General features: G+C 35.8%; 1 protein-coding gene across 14 annotated transcripts in view; it reads left to right on the top strand.

Moving 5' to 3' along the window:
• CEP152 (centrosomal protein 152) overlaps window positions 1-20,073 on the top strand; it is a 90,721-nt gene that overhangs the window by 39,033 nt on the left and 31,615 nt on the right. For 10 of the 14 annotated variants that reach the window (XM_027067210.2, XM_053224050.1, XM_027067207.2 and 7 more), the window contains 6 exons: window positions 5,693-5,897; window positions 13,514-13,642; window positions 14,232-14,341; window positions 15,086-15,214; window positions 15,358-15,493; window positions 19,743-19,928. In XM_027067210.2, the coding sequence (XP_026923011.2) occupies window positions 5,693-5,897; window positions 13,514-13,642; window positions 14,232-14,341; window positions 15,086-15,214; window positions 15,358-15,493; window positions 19,743-19,928 (895 nt within the window). The remainder of the gene's footprint in view (window positions 1-5,692; window positions 5,898-13,513; window positions 13,643-14,231; window positions 14,342-15,085; window positions 15,215-15,357; window positions 15,494-19,742; window positions 19,929-20,073) is intronic. The other 4 variants (XM_027067215.2, XM_015063443.3, XM_027067214.2 and 1 more) reach the window with 2 other exon arrangements.

The following is a 20,073-nucleotide window of genomic DNA, read 5'->3' on the forward strand; positions in this document are numbered from 1 at the left end:
CTTTGTGGTTAGTGCTTTTTATGCTCTCTTTAAGAAACCTTCCCTGTTATCCTATGCTGCCTTCTAAAAGCTTTAATGCTTTGTCTTATACTTTAACCATCTCTCTGGAATTGCTGTCTTGTTAGGGTTTTTCTGCTTACTCTTTCTTGTTTACACCTTCAAATTAATTTTATAATTAAGCTTGTTTTATTCCAGAAAAAAAAATCCTGACAATATTTTTATTAGGATCACGTTGAACATATACATTAGCCTAGGGAGAGTTGATATTTTTATGATGCTGAATTCTTTTATCCAAGAATATAGCATGTCTTTTCCTTTCCTTAAATCTATTTTAGTCTCTCAAGATTGGTTTGAGACTAGCTTGTTGGTTTTTTTTTTTTTTTATCTTTAGGTTTTTGCACAATTCTTGTAAAATTGATGCTTAGGTATTTTATTTTTGCAATAGTAAATAGGGTGTTCTTTTTCCATTATTCTTGAGCACTGTTTTGTATATATGACTTCTACATTTTGTGTTATAACCTGTTTTCTAACTCTCTGTTTGTAGTGGTTTTTCCATTATATTTTAGGCTTTCTGAGATATAATTATATCATCTGTTAATGGAGATAATTGTACCTCATTTTTTCCACTTATGCTCCAAATTGCTTTCTCTTTCTGGTTACATTAGAGTTCCTCTATCTTATTTAGATGTTGATAGTTTAAATGCCGTTTTCAATGTGACTGTACCATTTTGCATCACCAGAAGCAATGTCTGAGGTTTCAGTTGTTCTACATTGTTAAAACTTGGTGTTGTTAATCTTTTTTTAATTTGAATATTTCTAGTGTGTGTAGTGATACCTTACTGTGGGTTTAATTTTTATTTACCTATTAACCAGTGATCTAAGCATCTTTTGCTGTGCTCTTCTTTCCCTTTCTTCTTCCTCTTTTCTTCCTGATGTGGTTAATTGCCATTTGTATATATTATTTGGTCTTCAGAAATTTCAGGATATAAGCCCTTTGTCTGATATGTATGATGTGAACATTTTCTTCCAATCTCTCGTTTACATTATCATGTTCTTAATGATATCTTTTGAGGAGAAAAAGTTTAAATTTTTATGAAGTTAGGTTTATCAATGATCTCTTTTATAGTTCATCGTTTTGGGTCCTAATGTAACTGTCACACAGATTTTCTTTTAGTATTTTAAAAGTTTGATAGTTTTACCTCTTACGTTTATATCTATGGTATAAATAAATCATTATGGATTAGTTTGTTAGTATGATGTCCATTTTATTCATACCAATATCCAATTGATATAATACCATTTGTCAAAAAACTTTTCATTGAGTTGCCTTGATATCTTTGTTGATAATCAATTGGTCATTTGTGGCCCATTTCTGTACTCTCCATTCTGTTCCCCTGCTCTTTTTTGCTGTTCATATTCTTGATACTGTAGCTTTACCATAAGTCTTGAAATGTGTTGGACAAGTCCTTCAGCTTTGTTTATTTTCAAAATTGTTTTGGCTATTCTAAGTTCTTTGCATTTCAAAATAAATTTAATGACTAGTTTGTCAGTTTCCACAATAAAGTCGGATGGAGTTTTGATTGGGATTGTGTCACATCTATAGATCAATTTTGGGAGAATTGACATCTTAAGAAATTACTGTTTGTCAATTATAGCTAAATAAAGCTGAAGGAAAAAAAATTGTCTCCCAGTTTCAGAACATGCATGTTATACCTCTCTGTATTCTTCAGTTTCTCTCAGTAACATTTTGTAGTTTTTATACAGAGATTTCTCTTTGGTAGATAACATTTCTCTTTAGATTGACTTTAGATTGAATTTAGAATTGAAGTTAGATTGAATTCCCTAATTTCCTTTAGCATTTCTTCTAGAGTATGTCTGTTGGCAACAAATTCTTAGTTTTCTTATATGAAAATGTCCTTTTTTTGGCTGATTATAGAATTCTGAATCAACTGTTCTTTTATTTCAGCACTTTAAATATATGTTCTTTCCCTGTTTCTGGCCTTGGTGATTTCTGAAGAGAAATCTATTATTATTTAAATCCTTATTCTTGTGTGTAATGGTGTAGTTTTTCTTTTGTTGTTTTCAAGATATTTTTCCCCTTTACATTTCAGCACTTTATGATGTGCCTAAGTGTTTTGTTTTGTTTTGTTTTTTAGTTTATTTCATTTGGGGTTCACTGAGCCTGTTGAAAATGTAAATTTATTATGCCTTTAGTAAATTTGTGAAATGTTGACCATTATTACTTTAAATACCTTTTCTTCTCATGTCTCTTTCTTCTCTCCTTATAGGTTTACAATTACACAACTTAATTTTTTTTATCTTTCTCATAGTTCCTCGCACTTAACTTTTTTCCATCTTTTTTTCTGTTTTCAGATTGGATAATTTCTGTTGAGCTATTTTCAAGTTCACTCATTCTACTGTCATCTCTGTTTTATGAAGCCTGTATAGGGAAGGCTTTTTATTTCATTTTTTTTTTAACTTTCAGATACTGTGTTTTTCAATGATAAAATTTCTATTTGGTCCCTTTATAGTTTTTACTTCTGTGTTAAGAATTCCTAGTTTTTCATTCACTTTAAATATGTTTTCTTTTACTTCATTGGACACAGACATAATAGTTGCTTTAAACTTTGAAAACTCTTTGTGATAGCTCCAGCATTAACATCTATAGACTTTTTTTTCTTGCAAGTTAGTCCATTTTCTTGGTTAGTTGTGGGTCGAGTAATTTTAGATTATATACAGACCCACTTTGCAGATACTGAGTTTTGTTTATGAATTGGCAACCCTATCGGTGCCATTTTGCCAACAATACTTGCTGATTTCATGTCTCTGTGTCACATTTTGGTAATTCTCACTGTATTTCAAACTTTATTATATTCATTATGGTGACCTGTGATCTATGATTAGAAATCGTTAAAAGCTCAGATGTTGGTCAGCATGTTTTAGCAATAAATTATTTTTTAATTAAAATTTATATATTTTTTAGACATAATGCTATTGCTCACTTAATTGACTCTTCATTTGAGTAGCTTTATTGAAATATTTGCTTTACTGTAGTGGTCTGCAATGAAATCTGTGATATCTCTATGGTATGCCTGTAGTAGACATTATGATTTTTACGTTGTGTAGAAACTTGTATGGGTGTTTCAGATCTCAATTTATTGGTTCAAGCCTTTGCTACATTGGTTTGAATCCATTCTTGTATGCATACCTCAAGAGTTAGTCACTGTGAGATATGTGTATATGGTTCATATTTCAGTTAAATTCTCTAAATATTTGACCTGCTGGTTTGTGGGTTTGTTCTGTGCGTGCACAGTTCAGGGCCTAGACTGAGGCTTGCATACGTTTATGCACAGAATTCATGACTCCTTTTTCTGGTTTTCTTCTCTCTCGGAGTCTTCCCGCTGTCTCTCTTTATCATTGGTTTTCAGCAATTTGATATTAATACAACTTATGGTTTTTCTTCATTTTTCTGTTTGAGATTCATTGAGCTTGTAGGTTTTAATGGGGTTTTAGTTTTCATTGAATAGGAAAATTTTGGTCATTAAAAAAATTTTTTTTATTATGCCCCCTTCCTCTCTCCTTTTCTGGGACTTCAGATACAGTTGGGTTAGATACAACTTAACATGCTCAGTATATTTCTGTTTTAGTCTTCTTTCTCCCTATTTAGTTTTGTAGAGTTTTATTGCTGTGTTTATGTCTGCTGATTTTTTCTGCAGTATTAACTAAGCTGTTAATCTCATGCAGTATATTTTTCATTTCAGATGTAGTTTTTGGTCTAAAGTTCAGTTTAGGTCGTTTTTGTATCTTCTGTTTCTCTCATTGTACTCATGTGTTTTCTCTTACCTTCTTGGACCTGCACAATATATTTAATTAATTTTACCACTGGCACCATTGCTGGCACCATTGTCAGTTTCTATTGATTTTTATTCCTGGTTGTAGTTGATACTTCCCTTTTATTTTATTTTATTTTTAAAAAAAAAAATTTTTTTTTAATGTTCATTTATTTTTGAGACAGAGACAGAGCATGAACAGGGGGTGGTCAGAGAGAGGGAGACACAGAATCTGAAATAGGCTCCAGGCTCTGAGCTGTCAGCACAGAGCCCGACTCGGGGCTTGAACTCACGGACCGCGAGATCATGACCTGAGCCGAAGTCGGCCGCTTAACCGACTGAGCCACCCAGGTGCCCCACTTTCTTCCCTTTTATATTTTCTTTGCTTATTTGCAGGCCTGGTAAGTTTTGATTAGATGCTGGACATTTTGAATTTTATATTTTAGATGTTAGATTTTGTTGTATTTTTAAAAAATATTGCTCTTTTTTGTGACACACTTAAGCTTCCTGGGATTCTTTCAAGGTCATTTATCTATTTATTTATTTACTTACTTACTTACTGGGTGGTCTTAGGAAAATATTTCTTTTTTTTCTAATTTAAATATTCAGTTAGTTAACGTATAGTACAATATTGGTTTGGTTTCAGGAGTTGAATTCAGGGATTCATCACTTACATACAACACCCAGTGCTCATCACAAGTGCCCTCCTTAATACCCATCACCCATCTAGCTCATCTCCCACCCACCTCCCTCCATCAACCCTGTTTGTTCTCTGTCGTTAAGAGTCTCTTGTGGTTTGTTTCCCTCTCTTTTCTTTTTCCCCCCATTTTCCCATATGTTCATCTGGCCCCATTACTGAGGCAATATTTGATATTCTATGAATTAGGAGATCTTTTCACTATAGTTCCTTGGAACCCACAGTATTTCCAGCCTTATTCTTTTCCTGCAATTCTTTCCCTGGACTTGCAGTAATTTTCTCACATGTATACACAGATCTCCAGTGCTCTCTTTCTGTGTAGCTTCCTTTCCCATAGTATTTCCCTCCTTAAATTCTAGCCATTTTGACCTTCCCAAACTGAACTCTGCAACTTGGTGAGATTGCTAAGCTGTCTTTGGCCTTTCTCTCCCCGTGCCGCAGGCTGGAAACTTCCCAGGGAGATAGCGGCAGCAATCATAAGGCTCACCTTGTTTGTTTTTCTTTTTTCAGGGATCATTATGGTGTGCTGCCTGCTGTCTAGTGATTGAAAGCCATCCCTTAACATATTTTATTTGTTTTTCCAGTTTTTTTACGGCAGGAAGATAAATCTGGCATTTTTAATCCATTACAGCAAGGAGCAGAAATTCTCCAGTTTTGAAATTTATTGAAACTAAAGTTGGGATTAAATTAGCATGGCTTTTATTTTTTTTATTTTCCCCCCTAATTGCTCAGATATCCATTCAGACTGGTGTTTTAGTAAAAGAGATACAGAAATTGTTAGTTAGGATGACTAGTATTTTACTTTTCACTTCCTCCTTTATTTTCATGTTGTTTCTCTTAGAGTCATAAAGGGCATGTGTATACAGCACACAACTTACCAAAAACCAAAAAAGCATGCCATATTGAAGTTCACCTGGTTTAACTCCTTTCAGTGAGGCAGATGGTCTAAGCATAATAATGGCCTTATGAATAAACTCACTTCTATATATGGGGACATAGCAAAGGTGACAAAGCTTATATATGACAAAGCTTAAAACTGTTTTTGAAACACCAGTATATAGTTGTGTAAGTCACAAAACTCTTCACAACTGCAATCACTTTCAAGAAATAACCATGCTTGATTTGTTACTCGATTTCGTATTCAACATGATGATTTCTCCTTTAGCATTGTACAGCAAGAAGACCCAAATGAAGAGCTTCCCAGAGACGAGGTCGTCCTGAAGCTGAAAGCACAAGTGCAGCGTTTGCTGGGGAGCAACTCAGTGAAGCGTCATCTGGTGTCTCAGTTACAAACTGAGCTCAGAGACTGTCATAAGAAAATTGAAGATCTCCAACAAGTGGACAAAGATGAAAAAAGCATCAAGGTTGAGGTTTGTAGAGTTAAAAAGCCATTTTTAAAAGACTTTAATGAAGAAAATGCTTACAGTCTTCACATTTAAATCAAGCCTTTGTCTTTCAAGGTCTCATTTGATTTTATTTAGAAGTAAAGTGTAAAGAAGGGAATGCCACATAAAGAAACATATTTTCTAGTTCCTTTTGCAAAGCACCTCATAAATGAGATGTTAGTTAGGCAAAATTCCTTTACCACAAATCCAAGGAAGCAGTCTACGTAACAAAGTATGTGCATTTCCTCAAGATTGGCTTGTATCAGCAGTGTTCTAAAGCCTTAAATTCTCCACAGCTAAATAAATCCCTTAGCATTTTGTTTATGACATTTCTCTTGCCCATGTTCCTATAATAAGAATCTTCTATATAAGGAAATTAATTATATAGTGGTGGTGTTGTAAGTGAGAAAGGCACAGAAACAGGTTATGTCAGAATCATTGAATCTACTTTTATTTATATTTTTTATTTATTATTAAAAAATTTTTTTTTAGTGTTTTATTTATTTTTGAGAGAGAGAAAGAGTGGGAGCGGGGGAAAGGGAGAGAGAGACACAGAATCGGAAGCAGGCTCAAAGCTGTCGTCACAGAGCCCGATGCAGGGCCCAAACCCACGAACCGTGAGATCATGACCTGAGCCAAAGTCCGTCATCCAAGTGGCTGAGCCACCCAGATACCCCTGAATCTACTTTTATATGCTTCAGTTGGCTTCCTTACTTCATAGATGAGGAAGATGAAGCTGGAGGAATGTGACTTCATAGATGAGGAAAATGAAGCTGGGGGAATGTGTGACATTTCTGAGGTTAGAGTCCATCTTTAGGCAAATTGAAACTAAAACACTTGACTAATAATAGTCAAGATTATTTCCCCAAGATCTTGCTATCGCAGAAATTCTTACTCTTGCCCTCATTTAACAGCTTCCTTTTCTATTCTTCCATATTTCCAAATCCCAACCATCTATGCTCTCAATAGAAAAACAAAAAACAAAAACAAAAAACCTAGTAATGAAAGAGAAGGGGGAAAATGAATGTAGGTGGTGTATTCCTTTTCCTTCTGGAAGGAAATAATATTTTACTTCCTACTTTAGTACTGTTTTAGCTCCTGATTCTTTAAACTAGGAGTTGTGTTCACTAAAATAGTCCTATTAAGGTATGTAAGATGTTATATGGTACTAATTATTATGGAATTTTGATTGTATATATTTACCAAAAAATAATAATGTGTTTTCACTGTTTAAATCCTGCCCAGTTGGGCAATATTCCTTCTTCCGAGTAACTGTATTTGATGAGCATAACGCTGATTTCAGTGTTAACAACCAAATGAGAAGGAACCCCCAACCTCCAGCACATTGAACATCTTTATGTCAAGCTGTCTTGTTTACCCGTTTTTTAAAAAGGATGAGAATAAATGCGCATGTTTCAATTTGTGTTAGATTAGAATCGATTGGTTCAAGTATTTTGGTGAGAGTAGCCTAGGATTTAGGAACGTGGTTTTGAGTCTTGAACTTTAGCTCAGGTATCCACGGTTCTTGCTCTGTTCTGTACTGAAATTACTGATGGCATTTGCCATAGAGATACACTTCCACATATGTGGCAGTTGATGGTGGCCATGCCTTATGTTTAACAAAATTTAATCTATACCTTTGCCTCTATAGATCAAAGGGAACGATCTCATTGTTGAATACTCTTTTTATCCAGCTACTCTTGCCATAGTGATTTCTCAGCCGTCCATGTTTGGTTTTTCTTAAAAGTGTGGCTTACCAGCCTGTGCTGCTTGTCTGTCCTGCTTGCACTTACTATATACGAATTTCTTGAGACTCTTGTCTGGATGATTCTCTGCATGTTTGCTCAATAAATATTTGTTGTATCAATATACCTATTAATCCTTTTCTAGATGGAGGAAAGGGAGAGGAAGTAGTAATTTAACCAACAAGTGTTTTCATTTTTTTAAATTGAAAAAAAAATTTTTTTTTTGCATTTATTTTTGATAGAGAGAGGCAGAGCACAAGTGGGGAAGGGGCAGAGAGAGAAGGAGACACACAATCCGAAGCAGGCTCCAGGCTCCGAGCTGTCAGCCCAGAGCCCGACGCGGGGCTCGAACTCACAAACAGTGAGATCATGACCTGAGCCAAAGTCGGACGCTTAACCGACTGAGCCACCCAGGCACCCCATCCAACAAGTGTTTTTATATAAACACTCAAGTTCACAGTCATCTGATTAGCCCATGGACACTTTCAAACTTTGTCTTTGCCTCTTACTTACTTCTCACATCTTTTCTAATGATCTTTCTAGTTAGTGTATAACATCAAAAAAGGTTGGGAGGTATATGGAGGAAGAGCAAATCATTCAGCTTAAGCTTTGGTTTTGTTTTGTTTTAAAGCTACTCTGTGCAAGGTCTTATGGGATTCAGTGGAAAGAAACAATGGCCATTCCTTGAAGGAATTTAGGATCTACAACAGCACTATCCAATAGAAATTTGATGGAACCATATATATAATTTAAAATGTCCCAAGTATCCCATTAAAGTAAAAGTAATGGTGAAATTAATTTTAATAACATATTTTATTTAACCCAATAAATATCTTCTCAATATGTAATCAATGTAAAATTATTAATGAGATGGCTTGCATTTATAATAATAATAATAATAATTATTATTATTATTATTTTAAATTTACATCAAAGTTAGTTAGCATATAGTGCAATAATGATTTCAGGAGTAGAATCCACTGATTTGTCCCCTACATACAACACCCAGTGCTCATCCTAACAAGTGTCCTCCTTAATGTCCCTTACTTATTTAGCCCATCCCCAACCCACAACCCCTCCAGCAACCTTCAGTTTGTTCCCTATATTTAAGAGTCTCTTACGTTTTGTCCTCCTCCCTGTTTTTATCTTATTTTTGCTTCCCTTCCCTCATGTTAATCTGTTTTGTATCTTAAATTCCACATCTGAGTGAAGTCATATGATGTTTGTCTTTCTCTGACTGACTCACTTTACTTAGCATAACACACTCTAGTTCCATCCACATTGTTGCAAATGGCAAGATTTCATTCTTTTTGATTGCCTAGTAATATTCCTATACCACATCTTCTTTATCCATTCATTTATCAATAGACATTTGGGCTCTTTCCAAACTTTGGCTATTGTCAGTAGTGCTGCTACAAACATTGGGGTGCATGTGCCCCTTTGAAACAGCACACCTGTATCCTTTGGATAAATTCTTAGTAGTGCAATTGCTGGGTGGTAGGGTAGTTCTATTTTTAATTTTTTGAGGAACCTCCATGCTGTTTTACAGAGTGGCTGCACCAGTTTGCATTCCCACCAGCAGTGCAAAAGTGTTCCTCTTTCTCCACATCTTCCCCATCATTTGTCGTTGCCTGAGTTGTTAATGATAGCCATTTTGACAGGTGTGAGGTGTTATCACATTGTGGTTTTGATTCGCATTTCCCTGATGATGAGTGATGTTGAGCATTTTTCATGTGTCTGTTAGCCATTTGGGTGTCTTCTTTGGAGAAGTGTCTGTTCACGTCTTTTGCCCATTTCTTCGCTGGATTATTTGTTTTTTGTGTGTTAAGTTTGATAAATTCTTTATAGATTTTGGATACTAACCTTTTATCCGATATGTCATTTGCAAATATCTTCTCCCTTTCTGTTGGTTGCCTTTTAGTTTTGCTGACTGTTTCCTTTGGCATACAGAAGTTTTTTATCTTGATGAGGTTCCAGTAGCTCATTTTTGCTTTTGTTTTCCTTGCCTCTGGAGGCATGTTTAGTAAGAAGTTGCTGAGGCCGAGGTCAAAGAGATTTTTGCTTGCTTTCTCCTTGAAGATTTTGATGGCTTCCTATCTTTTGTTTAGGTCTGTCATCCATTTTGAGTTTATTTTTGTGTATAGTGTAAGAAAGTGGTCCCGGTTCATTCTTCTGCATGTCGCTGTCCAGTTTTCCCAGCACCATTTGCTGAAGAGACTGTCTTTATTCCATTGGATATTCTTTCTGCTTTGTCAAAAGATTAGTTGGCCATACATTTGTGAGTCCATTTCTCGGTTCTCTATTCGGTTCCATTGATCTATGTGTCTGTGTGTGTGCCAGTACCATACTGTCTTGATGACTACAACTTTGTAAAACATCTTGAAGTCCGGGACTGTGATGCCTTCTGCTTTAGTTTTCTTTTTCAGGATTCCTTTGGCTATTTGGAGTCTTTTCTGGTTCCATAAAAATTTTAGGGTTGTTCGTTCTAGCTCTGTGAAGAATGCTGGTGTTATTTTGATAGGGATTGCATTAAATATGTAGATTGCTTTGGGTAGAATCGACATTTTAACAATGTTCTTCCAATCCATAAGCATGGAATGTTTTTTCCATTTTTTGTGTGTCTTCTTCAATTTCTTTCATAAGCTTTCTATAATTTTCAGTGTATAGTTTTTTCACCTCTGTGGTTAGGTTTATTCCTAGGTATTTTATGGGTTTTGGTGCAATTGTAAATGGGATCGATTCCTTGATTTCTCTTTCTGCTGCTTCATTATTGGTGTATAGAAATGCGAGATGGTTTGCCTTTTTTGTCTCTGTGCCAAGTCCTTGAAATCTGACATGTATTGTCCACTTACAACACGTTTCATTTTGGACAAGACACATTTCAAGTGCTCAATAGCCATGTGTGGTTAATGGCTACCATATGCAACAGTGCAGATCTATAAGGAGAGGGACATGCATAACTTTGTGTAATAAGGATGATATTGGTTGCAGAGTGTTTTGAGAAGGAATAATTAACCAGAGTTGGTTGTAGGGGAGATGATAAGGCAAACTTTAGTGAAGTCTTTAAGGAGGGAATATCTGATCTCTGTCCTGAAGGATAAATGCAGGAGGGAAGGTGGGAAGGAACATTTCAGCCTTGAGCAGAAGTATTTAAAGGTTGTAGCAAATAAGCTGGTGTAACTAGGGAATAGGGCATGTGAATAGAAGTCTATATTGTATAGGCTCAGTCTTTCTGGAATCTTTGAGGCCAAAAACACATAGATGTTACATCAATTTTTAGGATAAAACCATAGCTAGCATTAAATCCTGAGGTTAATGAAATACTGTTGAATGTCTCTGCTTGCTATCAGCTTGTTAAGAGACAGAACATGTCCTTGGATATCTTTTTAAAGAGAACTGGGTCATTGAAATCCTCCCCTAAAGCCTTTCTAAATATTGAAAAGGCTAACAAAAATATTTACTATGTAATCTTACTTGACATGTTTCTTTTATGAACATTTTAAAGTATTGATATATTTATTGCTCTATAACATTGTAGTATCTTATGTTTGTTTGTATCCATCTTATATAGAACAATTAAAAATTATTTCAGAGTCTGTTGTTTTTGCTTTCGTGTCATTTGACTATTCATAGCAGTGCTGCTTTATGATATTTCCAGGATAATATGTGATGAAGATTAGGAATTTGTCTATATGTAGCACTGTGCACTGATTGAGAGTGCGTTGAATTCTATACTGTTCATTCTAGTTGAACAACTGGACCATTAATGTAGAATGTGGTAAAGTCCTTAGGAAAATTAGTCTTGCAGTCAGGGCCCACATCTACATTGATTTTTTTCGTAAGCATAATGAATAAAACACAGAGGCCTTTCTGTATCTGTTATTCAAAAGAAATCATTACCTAACCACAAGTTGTGGTTAGAGCCATTCTTTGATTTCAAGGGACCCAAGGCAATGTTGGGTAGCCAACTCAGAAGGTTTCTACCTGGAATCTTTTTAGTCATAGAAATTAGGAAGATAATGTGAGAGTTGATGTATTACATGCCTTGTTTTCTTGAAGGTAATCTCTTTAGTATTCCAACTTCAGAAGTTTTGTTATGACACCTATGTGGTCCTTTTCTTTTTAAAATTGTCCATAAGGATTTTGTGCTGACAGGTACAAGTACCTAGTCCCTGAGTGCCTGAAGTGTGATGATATGTCAAAGCTGAATGTAATAGCTAGGCATGAAAATTGTTTTTCCACGTATCAGTATGATGTTACTTTCATTCATTTTATTTCATAGTAATAAAAACTTACCAGTGGGAAGGAGTGGACAAATTAATATCACAAACTTTAAAAAGTGGAGGCCAAGTTAAAACAAAATGAAAATCACTCTAATGAGTCCATAGAATCCCTTAAAATCTCATTAGTATCCCCAAATCTGGAGAGAAGCTAACAGAGTAGGTATTTGTAGTTCTCTTCTGACTGGAGTAGAAGCAGTGGCTTCTGGGAAATTATGGCAAGTGAAAAGGGGAAAGTCAGCAATAGTCTCCCTGTAAAGGAAGTGAAGGCTATGAATTCAAAGACTGAGCCAGAGCCTTGGTGTTCTGTCGCCTCACATGTGAATGAAATACAAATACCTCCCCAATGAGGAGAATGAATCTTGGTTTAGGATATTTTTTAAACATTGTGGAAGAGAGCTCAGACTTCAGGTAAACACATAAACCAACAAGTCAAATAAAGTAGATATTTAAAAAAAAATCTTTGTGGCCCCATCAATGAACAAAGAATTCATAAAGATTAGATAAGGAAGATACTTAGATGGTAAGAGGAAAATGCAAAGTTGTATAAATAGATCTGGGAGGATGAAAAACAAATGAACAGTGAAGGTATGTAAGAGGTTCTGCTATGAGAGCAATGCAAGAAATGCAAATGAAAGCAACTATTGGCTACCCTTTCCCCATCAAATAGAATAATTATTTCAAGACATTCCCTGCCATTGGAGGTAAAGAGAGTTGGACACATTCTCTCAGACTACCTGACAATGTACATTTGCATGACCTTGTGGGAAACAATTTGCCAATAACTGTCATGAGTCTTAAAAATTGTACCTGTTGAATAAAATATAGATCTATGAGGTAATAGAGATTATATAATAGAGATTATATATAAACAAATAAATGCAGAAATAGAATAGATGCTAAACTTGGTGTAAGATAAAAAATAGAATATTTGCATTGCATAGTCTCAAAGTATCTCCTCATAAGATACTTATTCTAAATTACAAGTAGGAAATTGTAGCTTTACAGTGATAGTGCCTGCAGATGCTACCTTCATTTATTGATCATCACCAGTGATGAACCACATTGATCTCCTGTGTCTCCTGAAGAGTGCACATAGCATTTCTGTGGCATTCATGTAAAAAATGGATGACCTGAATTTAATAATGAAGTGGCATCAGAGAAGCCCAAATTGAAGGCCATCATACAAAATAACTAGTTGATACTCTTAAAAAGTGTCATAGATTTGAGAGACAAAGCCTGAAGAACTGTCCTTGGATTGAAGGAGACTCATGAGCCATGACAACTCAATGCAATGTGGAATTGTCGATGAGATCCTGAACTACAAAAAGGACATTAGAGGAAAATTGGAAGATTTTGTATAAGGTCTGTAGATTAGGTAACAGTGCTACATCCTAGTTAACTTCCTGGTTTTGATAATTGTATGGTGGTTATATTTGGGGATGATGATAAAAGTTACATGGAAGTTATTTGTGATGTTTTCACAGTTTCTTTGTAAGTATGAAATTATTTTCAAAACCAGCAGTTAGAGTTTCTTAAAAACCTGAAAAACTTTTTATTTCTTTTTAACATTTAGAGTAAAACAGATACCACGGAAAAACCAACTGATCAATTATGGCCTGGGTCTTCTACTTCTGATACGATTGTGAAAGATGACATTCTGCGGCTTAAAAATGAAATTCATGTTTTACGACAACAAAATCAGGTGATGATAAAGTTTCCTATATGTTGTGAGAATTCTTATGACCTCATTATATTCAAAGGATATAACCGACTTTTCAAAAAAAAGTTGCAGAGGCAACATGAGTTAGTAGACAGGTTTATTAGTGGGTGAATAAGGATTCCAGTTATTTCCCTTTATTGGCCATAAGGTCATCATTTTCTCAAAAGGTAGGTTAGTGGAACTCCAGGCTCCTGGGTCTATAGGAGCATGGCTGCTGGAGGTATTCTTCTCTGGACCAAAAAAAGTTAAACCTTGTTTATATGGTTGTTAAGATTATTGAATCCTCAGACTTACTTTAAGAGATCGCTTAGGGAATACTTCTCTGGCTAAGTGTTCCTATTTCATGTAGTTCAAAATGAATACAAAATTCTTAACTCTTAACTCCTGTCATAAAGCTACTTGTCAAATAAGTGAATCTTACAAGCCATAAGGAGTCTTTGTAGAATTATGAAAACGATACATCAGTGTTACAGGGTAGAGATAAAGCATGGAAGATAATAAAAAATAAGATTGGACTAATCAATGAATATGATATTTATTTTCTCTAACTGCTTTATTCTTTTGTATCTAGGAACTTAAAGAAACTGAAGAAAAACTGAGAGATACAAATCAAGACTTATGTAATCAAATGAGACAAATGGTACAAGATTTTGACCGTGATAAACAGGAAGCTGTGGATAGGTAAAGTCTATGCAGAGGTCTAATGCCTGACTCTGCCCTTCACCGCCCTGCTCTCCCACCCGCCAGAAAAGATTCAAGAGAAATTATGGTGTGAACCCTCCCTACTGAGATCTTATTGAAGATGAGTCTGTGGCTTCTCAAATTAGAATTTAGAACACATTTTCCATAGAAATGATGTTATGTAGTGGTCTGGGTTCTATAGCACCATCAAAACTGCAGTTCATTGAGATAGTATAGCTTAATGGTTTTCATAAACTAGTCTGGGAAACTATTCTTTATAAGGAAGAAATCTGTGGGAGGGAGTATGTCTTCCAATTACCAAATCATAAACTTGGAAACAGAGTTTTGGAACATAACATACTTGTGAGTTGGGTACTGCTAGTATTTATTTCTAATATAGATAACTTGGAATTTTGGAACTCTACCCTATTATTTCAATTAATTTTTTATAAACAAGTCCTCAACAAAGACTATTATCTTCTTGAAGGACTAGGGCATTCTCATATCCAAGTTTCTCATTTTTCTCTGGAAACATTTAAAGAGAGAAAATTTTGCAGAATTTAAGATCATCCACTAGGAATTAATTATTACTTTTGGTTGGGGGGAACCAATCTGACCTTAATTATAATTTGCATTAGAGAGAGGGAGTGGGAAAGAAAGGAAGAAAAGAAAACCAATTTATCCTGGTGTTTCTAATAATGCTGGGCATTTCTTTAGATTCTATTGTCCGCTTTCTGTTTCTAGGTGTGAGAGGACTTACCAGCAGCACCATGAAGCCATGAAAGCCCAAATACGTGAAAGCCTGTTAGCAAAGCATGCTTTGGAGAAGCAGCAGCTCTTTGAGGTTTATGAGGCAGCTCGCTTGCAACTTAGGTGAGAACGAGAGAGTTTAGCTACCCTTCAAGCTCTAGAGACAGCTTTCTCCTGTTCTGTAGCTTAGAGGAAAATTGTTTTGCAGCCCTTGCATTTTTTTTTTTTCCTGGTGGTCATTTGGTTGCTGGTTTTGTGTATCCAAGGTCTGACTTAGATAACATGAATAAGGAGATGGCTGCTGTGCAAGAATGTTACCTGGAAGTGTGCAGAGAGAAGGATAATCTAGAATCAACTCTGAGGAAGATCATGGAAAAGGAGCAACAGGCTCAGGAGAAGAAGGTACAGTACAAGTTCATGTTGTGTTTGTTTTAGCTCTTTTCTCTGGCCTCGCTATTGTCATGGAAACCAGTATACTTGTTCTCTTGTGAAACAGGGAAGTCCTATGGAGAAGTCTCTTTATTTTTGGCTATCACACTCTGATAGCTCACAAAATACAGTAAATATTGAGATGATTTTTAAAACCTCAGTAGAAAATGGCATACATATAGGAGAAAATGATTCTTCCTTATATTTATTCCAAGTGGCAAAACAGGGTTCTAAAAATAAACGAGAGTAGACCCAAACACTGTGAGTCTGAAACCCAGGGATTCTTGCTTTCCACTTTTGCTGGCTCCTTAGTTGAACCTACAGAGTCCCATGGGTGATGCACAGCATATTCCCTCAGAAACATTTTCCTCTGACCCATTTCTGTCTCAGTACCCAAGTGTCATTTTATTCTTCTGGGGAGAAGGGCAGGAATTTGAACTTGGGACTTAGGATAGGGAAGGTGGAGAGCTTTTCAGGGAAGCTCTCATTTTTTCGGGAAGCTGGAGGGGCTTCTATACTTTCCCCTCCTGCCTGAATCTTCCCAGTTGCTGTTGGTGAGTGTCCAGGAGTAAAATCACATGTAAATAGTCGCCTGTCTTTTCTTCCCTGTCCTGCCTGGAGCCTCATCCAGACACACGTCTGACTCTCCCTTCCATTTTGGACCAGCCTGCAGACCACAATTTGAAAGCCACCTGCGGCAAGATTAGAAAATATTTTTAAAAGCCTGAGTAAATGTTCTATACAGAGGTTTTCTGAACAAAGTTATATTAAAGCAGGCTCTTGCTACTACAGACTTTAAAAGAATAGAAAGAGCAGGTGAGGAATTCAGCTCTTTTAATGTTTGTATTTTTTTGAAAAGATTAATATGGTGAAAAAACATGCCATGTGTACATATCGTCTAATGGAAAAAGAACTTCTAAAGCGAGCTCTTTTAGTTAGTGCTGACAGTATAAAAGTTAGAAGGGATCTTAAATTACTTAGAAATTAAGGACTTAGCTTTTCATAATGTATAAAAAAATTAAAATAGGGAGATCTCTGCTGTGATTTTTTTTTCTTTTTAAATACATAAGTTGACAAGAACAGAAGAGTAATTCTCTCAAAGAGGTCATTCTTTTCAGGAATATATTTTCTGGTACTTTTCAAAGAATCAGTTTGGCTATAAAATTAGATCTCATATAATCTGTCGCTTGGAATTAACAGCTGCTGCTGACCAATACTGGCTCATGAATGCTTGTGCACCAAAGCAGGGAGGAAAGTTAAAACTGCTCTTTGGCCCTTCCAAAAAAATCTTACAGGTTAAATATTTTTCTTTAAAGATTTTAAGTTGTCATACAGTGAAATGGACTTTTTCATTTGGTGTTTGTTCTATACGTTTTTAACATGTGACTTAACACATGTATAGAGTGATGAGGATACAGAAGAGTTTTATCACCCTATGAGACTGCCTTATGCTATCCCTTTGTAGTTAATACCCAGCCCCACTGGAAGGGCCAGTGTACTTAACCCATGAGAAGTGTAATTCCTTTCTTCTCTGGAATTCTTTAGTTTTTTTTATTTAGATTTATGTAAATCCATTACAAAAATTAGTAATTTTTATAAGCCAGTCATAACAGAACTTTAAACTTAAGAGAATTTATTTAATCTTTTCATATCCTAGGAAATGTTTCACACTCACAATGGAAGAATCTTATTAAACTCAAGCAAGCTAGGGAACTTTCATGGAAGTTCTCTGCAGGCCATAAGGCATTTTCCCTGCAGTTGACTTTCCGGTCAGTTACTTAGTCTGGATACTGAATTTATAAGATAGACAACAGCAAGAGTCCTACAGTGTATTTCCCTGTTCCATATGTGCTCTTTTCTGAAACAGTTGTTGAGTTAGGCCATGGGTTAAGTTAAGAGCTCAATGCCAAGTTTTAAAACTTTTACTAACACACGGAACTTTCCTCACATGTCAACCTGGCTTGTTCAGAGAGTGGGAGAAAAGTCATCCACAAAGAACCCCTTGGACTCTGTAGTAATCATTGGAGGTCATGAATTTGCAGACAAGGCAAAGATGGACGATATTCCCATTCATAATGTCATTTCTGTATACGTTAGTCTCATCTGTACAATTGTAATACATGCTAAGTCAGTCCTTAGAAGTTAGAGGGTTTTTTTTTGCTATCTGGGGCATGCATATCAAGTGTAAATGTTTTAAAACTATTGAAAAATTTTCTTTCATGATAAAACTTTTAGAATTAGATATTTCTGTAGTATGTTCAAATGGCAGATCCCTGTGTTCAATAAATCTATTACTTCTGTAAAGAGAGGGTAGAAAGGTTTTCCTTGCTATGGTAGACTGCAAAAATGGCCGCACATTCTTCCCATCACTGAATGCATGCCCCTTCGGAGTGTGACTTTCTAGCAGTTCTCAGTAAGAAGTCATCTGTTTCTCATCCCTTGGATCTGATTTTGGCCAATGAGACATTAGTAAACATTAGGCAAAAAGAATCTTAAAAATAATTTATGCATTGGGACTTACAAGCTTGATACTCTCAGGAACTCTGTGGCCACCACTGTGTGAATGATCTGGGATAACCTGCCGAGTGATGACACATGTGACCACGTCATCTTTCTAGCAGACATCAAGCTAACCCCCAGACGTGTGGGTGAGGCCATCTTAGACCATGTGCTTCAACTGCTTGCAGAGGTCAGCTAAATTGACTCAGATCAGAATCATCCCCCAGATGACCAGGGAATCATGAGAAATAATAGATGTTTGCTGTTTTAGTTTAGTTTTGTTGTTATGGTCAAGTTTTGGCTGGCTTATCATGTAGCAAAGCAATTGATATATATGCACAAACATACAAACACACAGAAAATTGGTAGCAGTTTTCTGTTCTGGGTCAAAAGGAAAGTAGATACATATGGAAACAACTCCTGAAGCATAGATATACACAGGTAAGACAATGTGAGGATTCCTTTTAAAGTCAACAAAAAATAACTGTGATATATGACATGACACTGGACAACTTTCTCAGCCACGTGATAGTTCGATTGTTTTAGTACAACTACAGTTTCTATGACCTGATTGTGAAGAAATGGGTCCCTTAGTCACTGGAGATTTTCTGAAATCATAGAACACTGAACAAAAATAGATAGCATCTTTTTGGTATGTGCCGTTGGTGGAGAGGAATCAGATGGCAATTAAGACCAAAATAAGCCAGGTCAGGTGTGAACCAGGAAAGAAACCAGACAACCAGGTAGCATGAATCAGAAATAATGGTAAAGAGAGACAGAGCAAAAGCTCTTTTGCTGCGTGGCAATAGGTATGTGAAGTGTATACTTCTCTGGCATTATATTTTATGAGCTTCAGTGGGACCACCAGAAAACCGTTTCAAAAATTTTCACACTGGGGGCACCTGAGTGGCTCAGTCGGTTAAGCATCTCACTCTAGGTTTTGGCTCAAGTCATGGTCTCATTGTTGGTGAGTTCGAGCCCCGTGTTGGGCTGCGCACTGAGTACAGAGCCTGCTTGGGATTCTCTCTGTCTCTGCTCCTCCCCCACTCACCTCTCTCAAAATAAATAAATAAACTTAAAATAAACATTTTCACACAAAAACTCTTATAGGTGATTTTGATCCCTGAGTAGAGTTTTGTTAGAGTTTTCAGATCAACTGGATTCCTAAAATAAACAGAGAATAGTATATGAATAGTTCAAATTATTAAATTTGTATCTGATAGTTGACAGTTACTATTTCATAATGCTTTAGCTAGTTTTGAGAAAAACAATTGTCTTGGTAATGAAAAAAATATGCCAGTCTGAATTTATTACAGGATGCATACTTTTAAGATAGAGCAGTAATTTTTGTTTTATATCAGAATATATGTATTTCAGAAATGTACTTTTTTTTTTTTCCTGGCCTGTGATACCTAATGAGTCCCATGATGGGTGGGGTGTAAACATAAATGTCAGTTAAACTTGTTAAAAAGTTGTTCTTCTAGTAACATATTGATTGTGTTAGACGCTTTTTCTTTTAATATAGCCACCTGTAAATTTTTTATGCAAAAATTTGAGATCCAAGCAGGTCTTTACAAGACAGTTTATTAGCTGATTGAGTTAGCATGTAGGAAGATCATTTGTCTCTGTTGCTGCCAGTACCTGCCTATGACCAATATTTTATAAATTTGCCTTGGAGAATATTAGTATAATACAGAGATATTTACTTGAATTTTGTTTAAAGAGACAGCTATTGGAGGAAAGAGAAGAATATGTAAACAGACTGCAGGTGGAACTTGAAGAAAAGTACCAAGACACCCTTATGATGGAGAAGAGCAAGTGGCTGAAAGAACAAGAAACTGATATTAAACAGCAGGTTGACAATGAAGTGATGTTAGCCAAATCACACTGGGATGAGGAACAGACAGAGGTGTGGGTTAAAATTTCTTTTCAGTCACCATGTTTGGAAACTGTAGTATTAACTATAGAGAGACCGTTCTTCCTGAACAGACATAATTTTTCATTGCCAAGCACCTACGTGATCATTCATTTCACTTCTTGGGATTGGGCTTTGG

The sequence above is a fragment of the Acinonyx jubatus genome, chromosome B3 (assembly GCF_027475565.1).
Source record: "Acinonyx jubatus isolate Ajub_Pintada_27869175 chromosome B3, VMU_Ajub_asm_v1.0, whole genome shotgun sequence".
NCBI lineage: Eukaryota > Metazoa > Chordata > Mammalia > Carnivora > Felidae > Acinonyx > Acinonyx jubatus.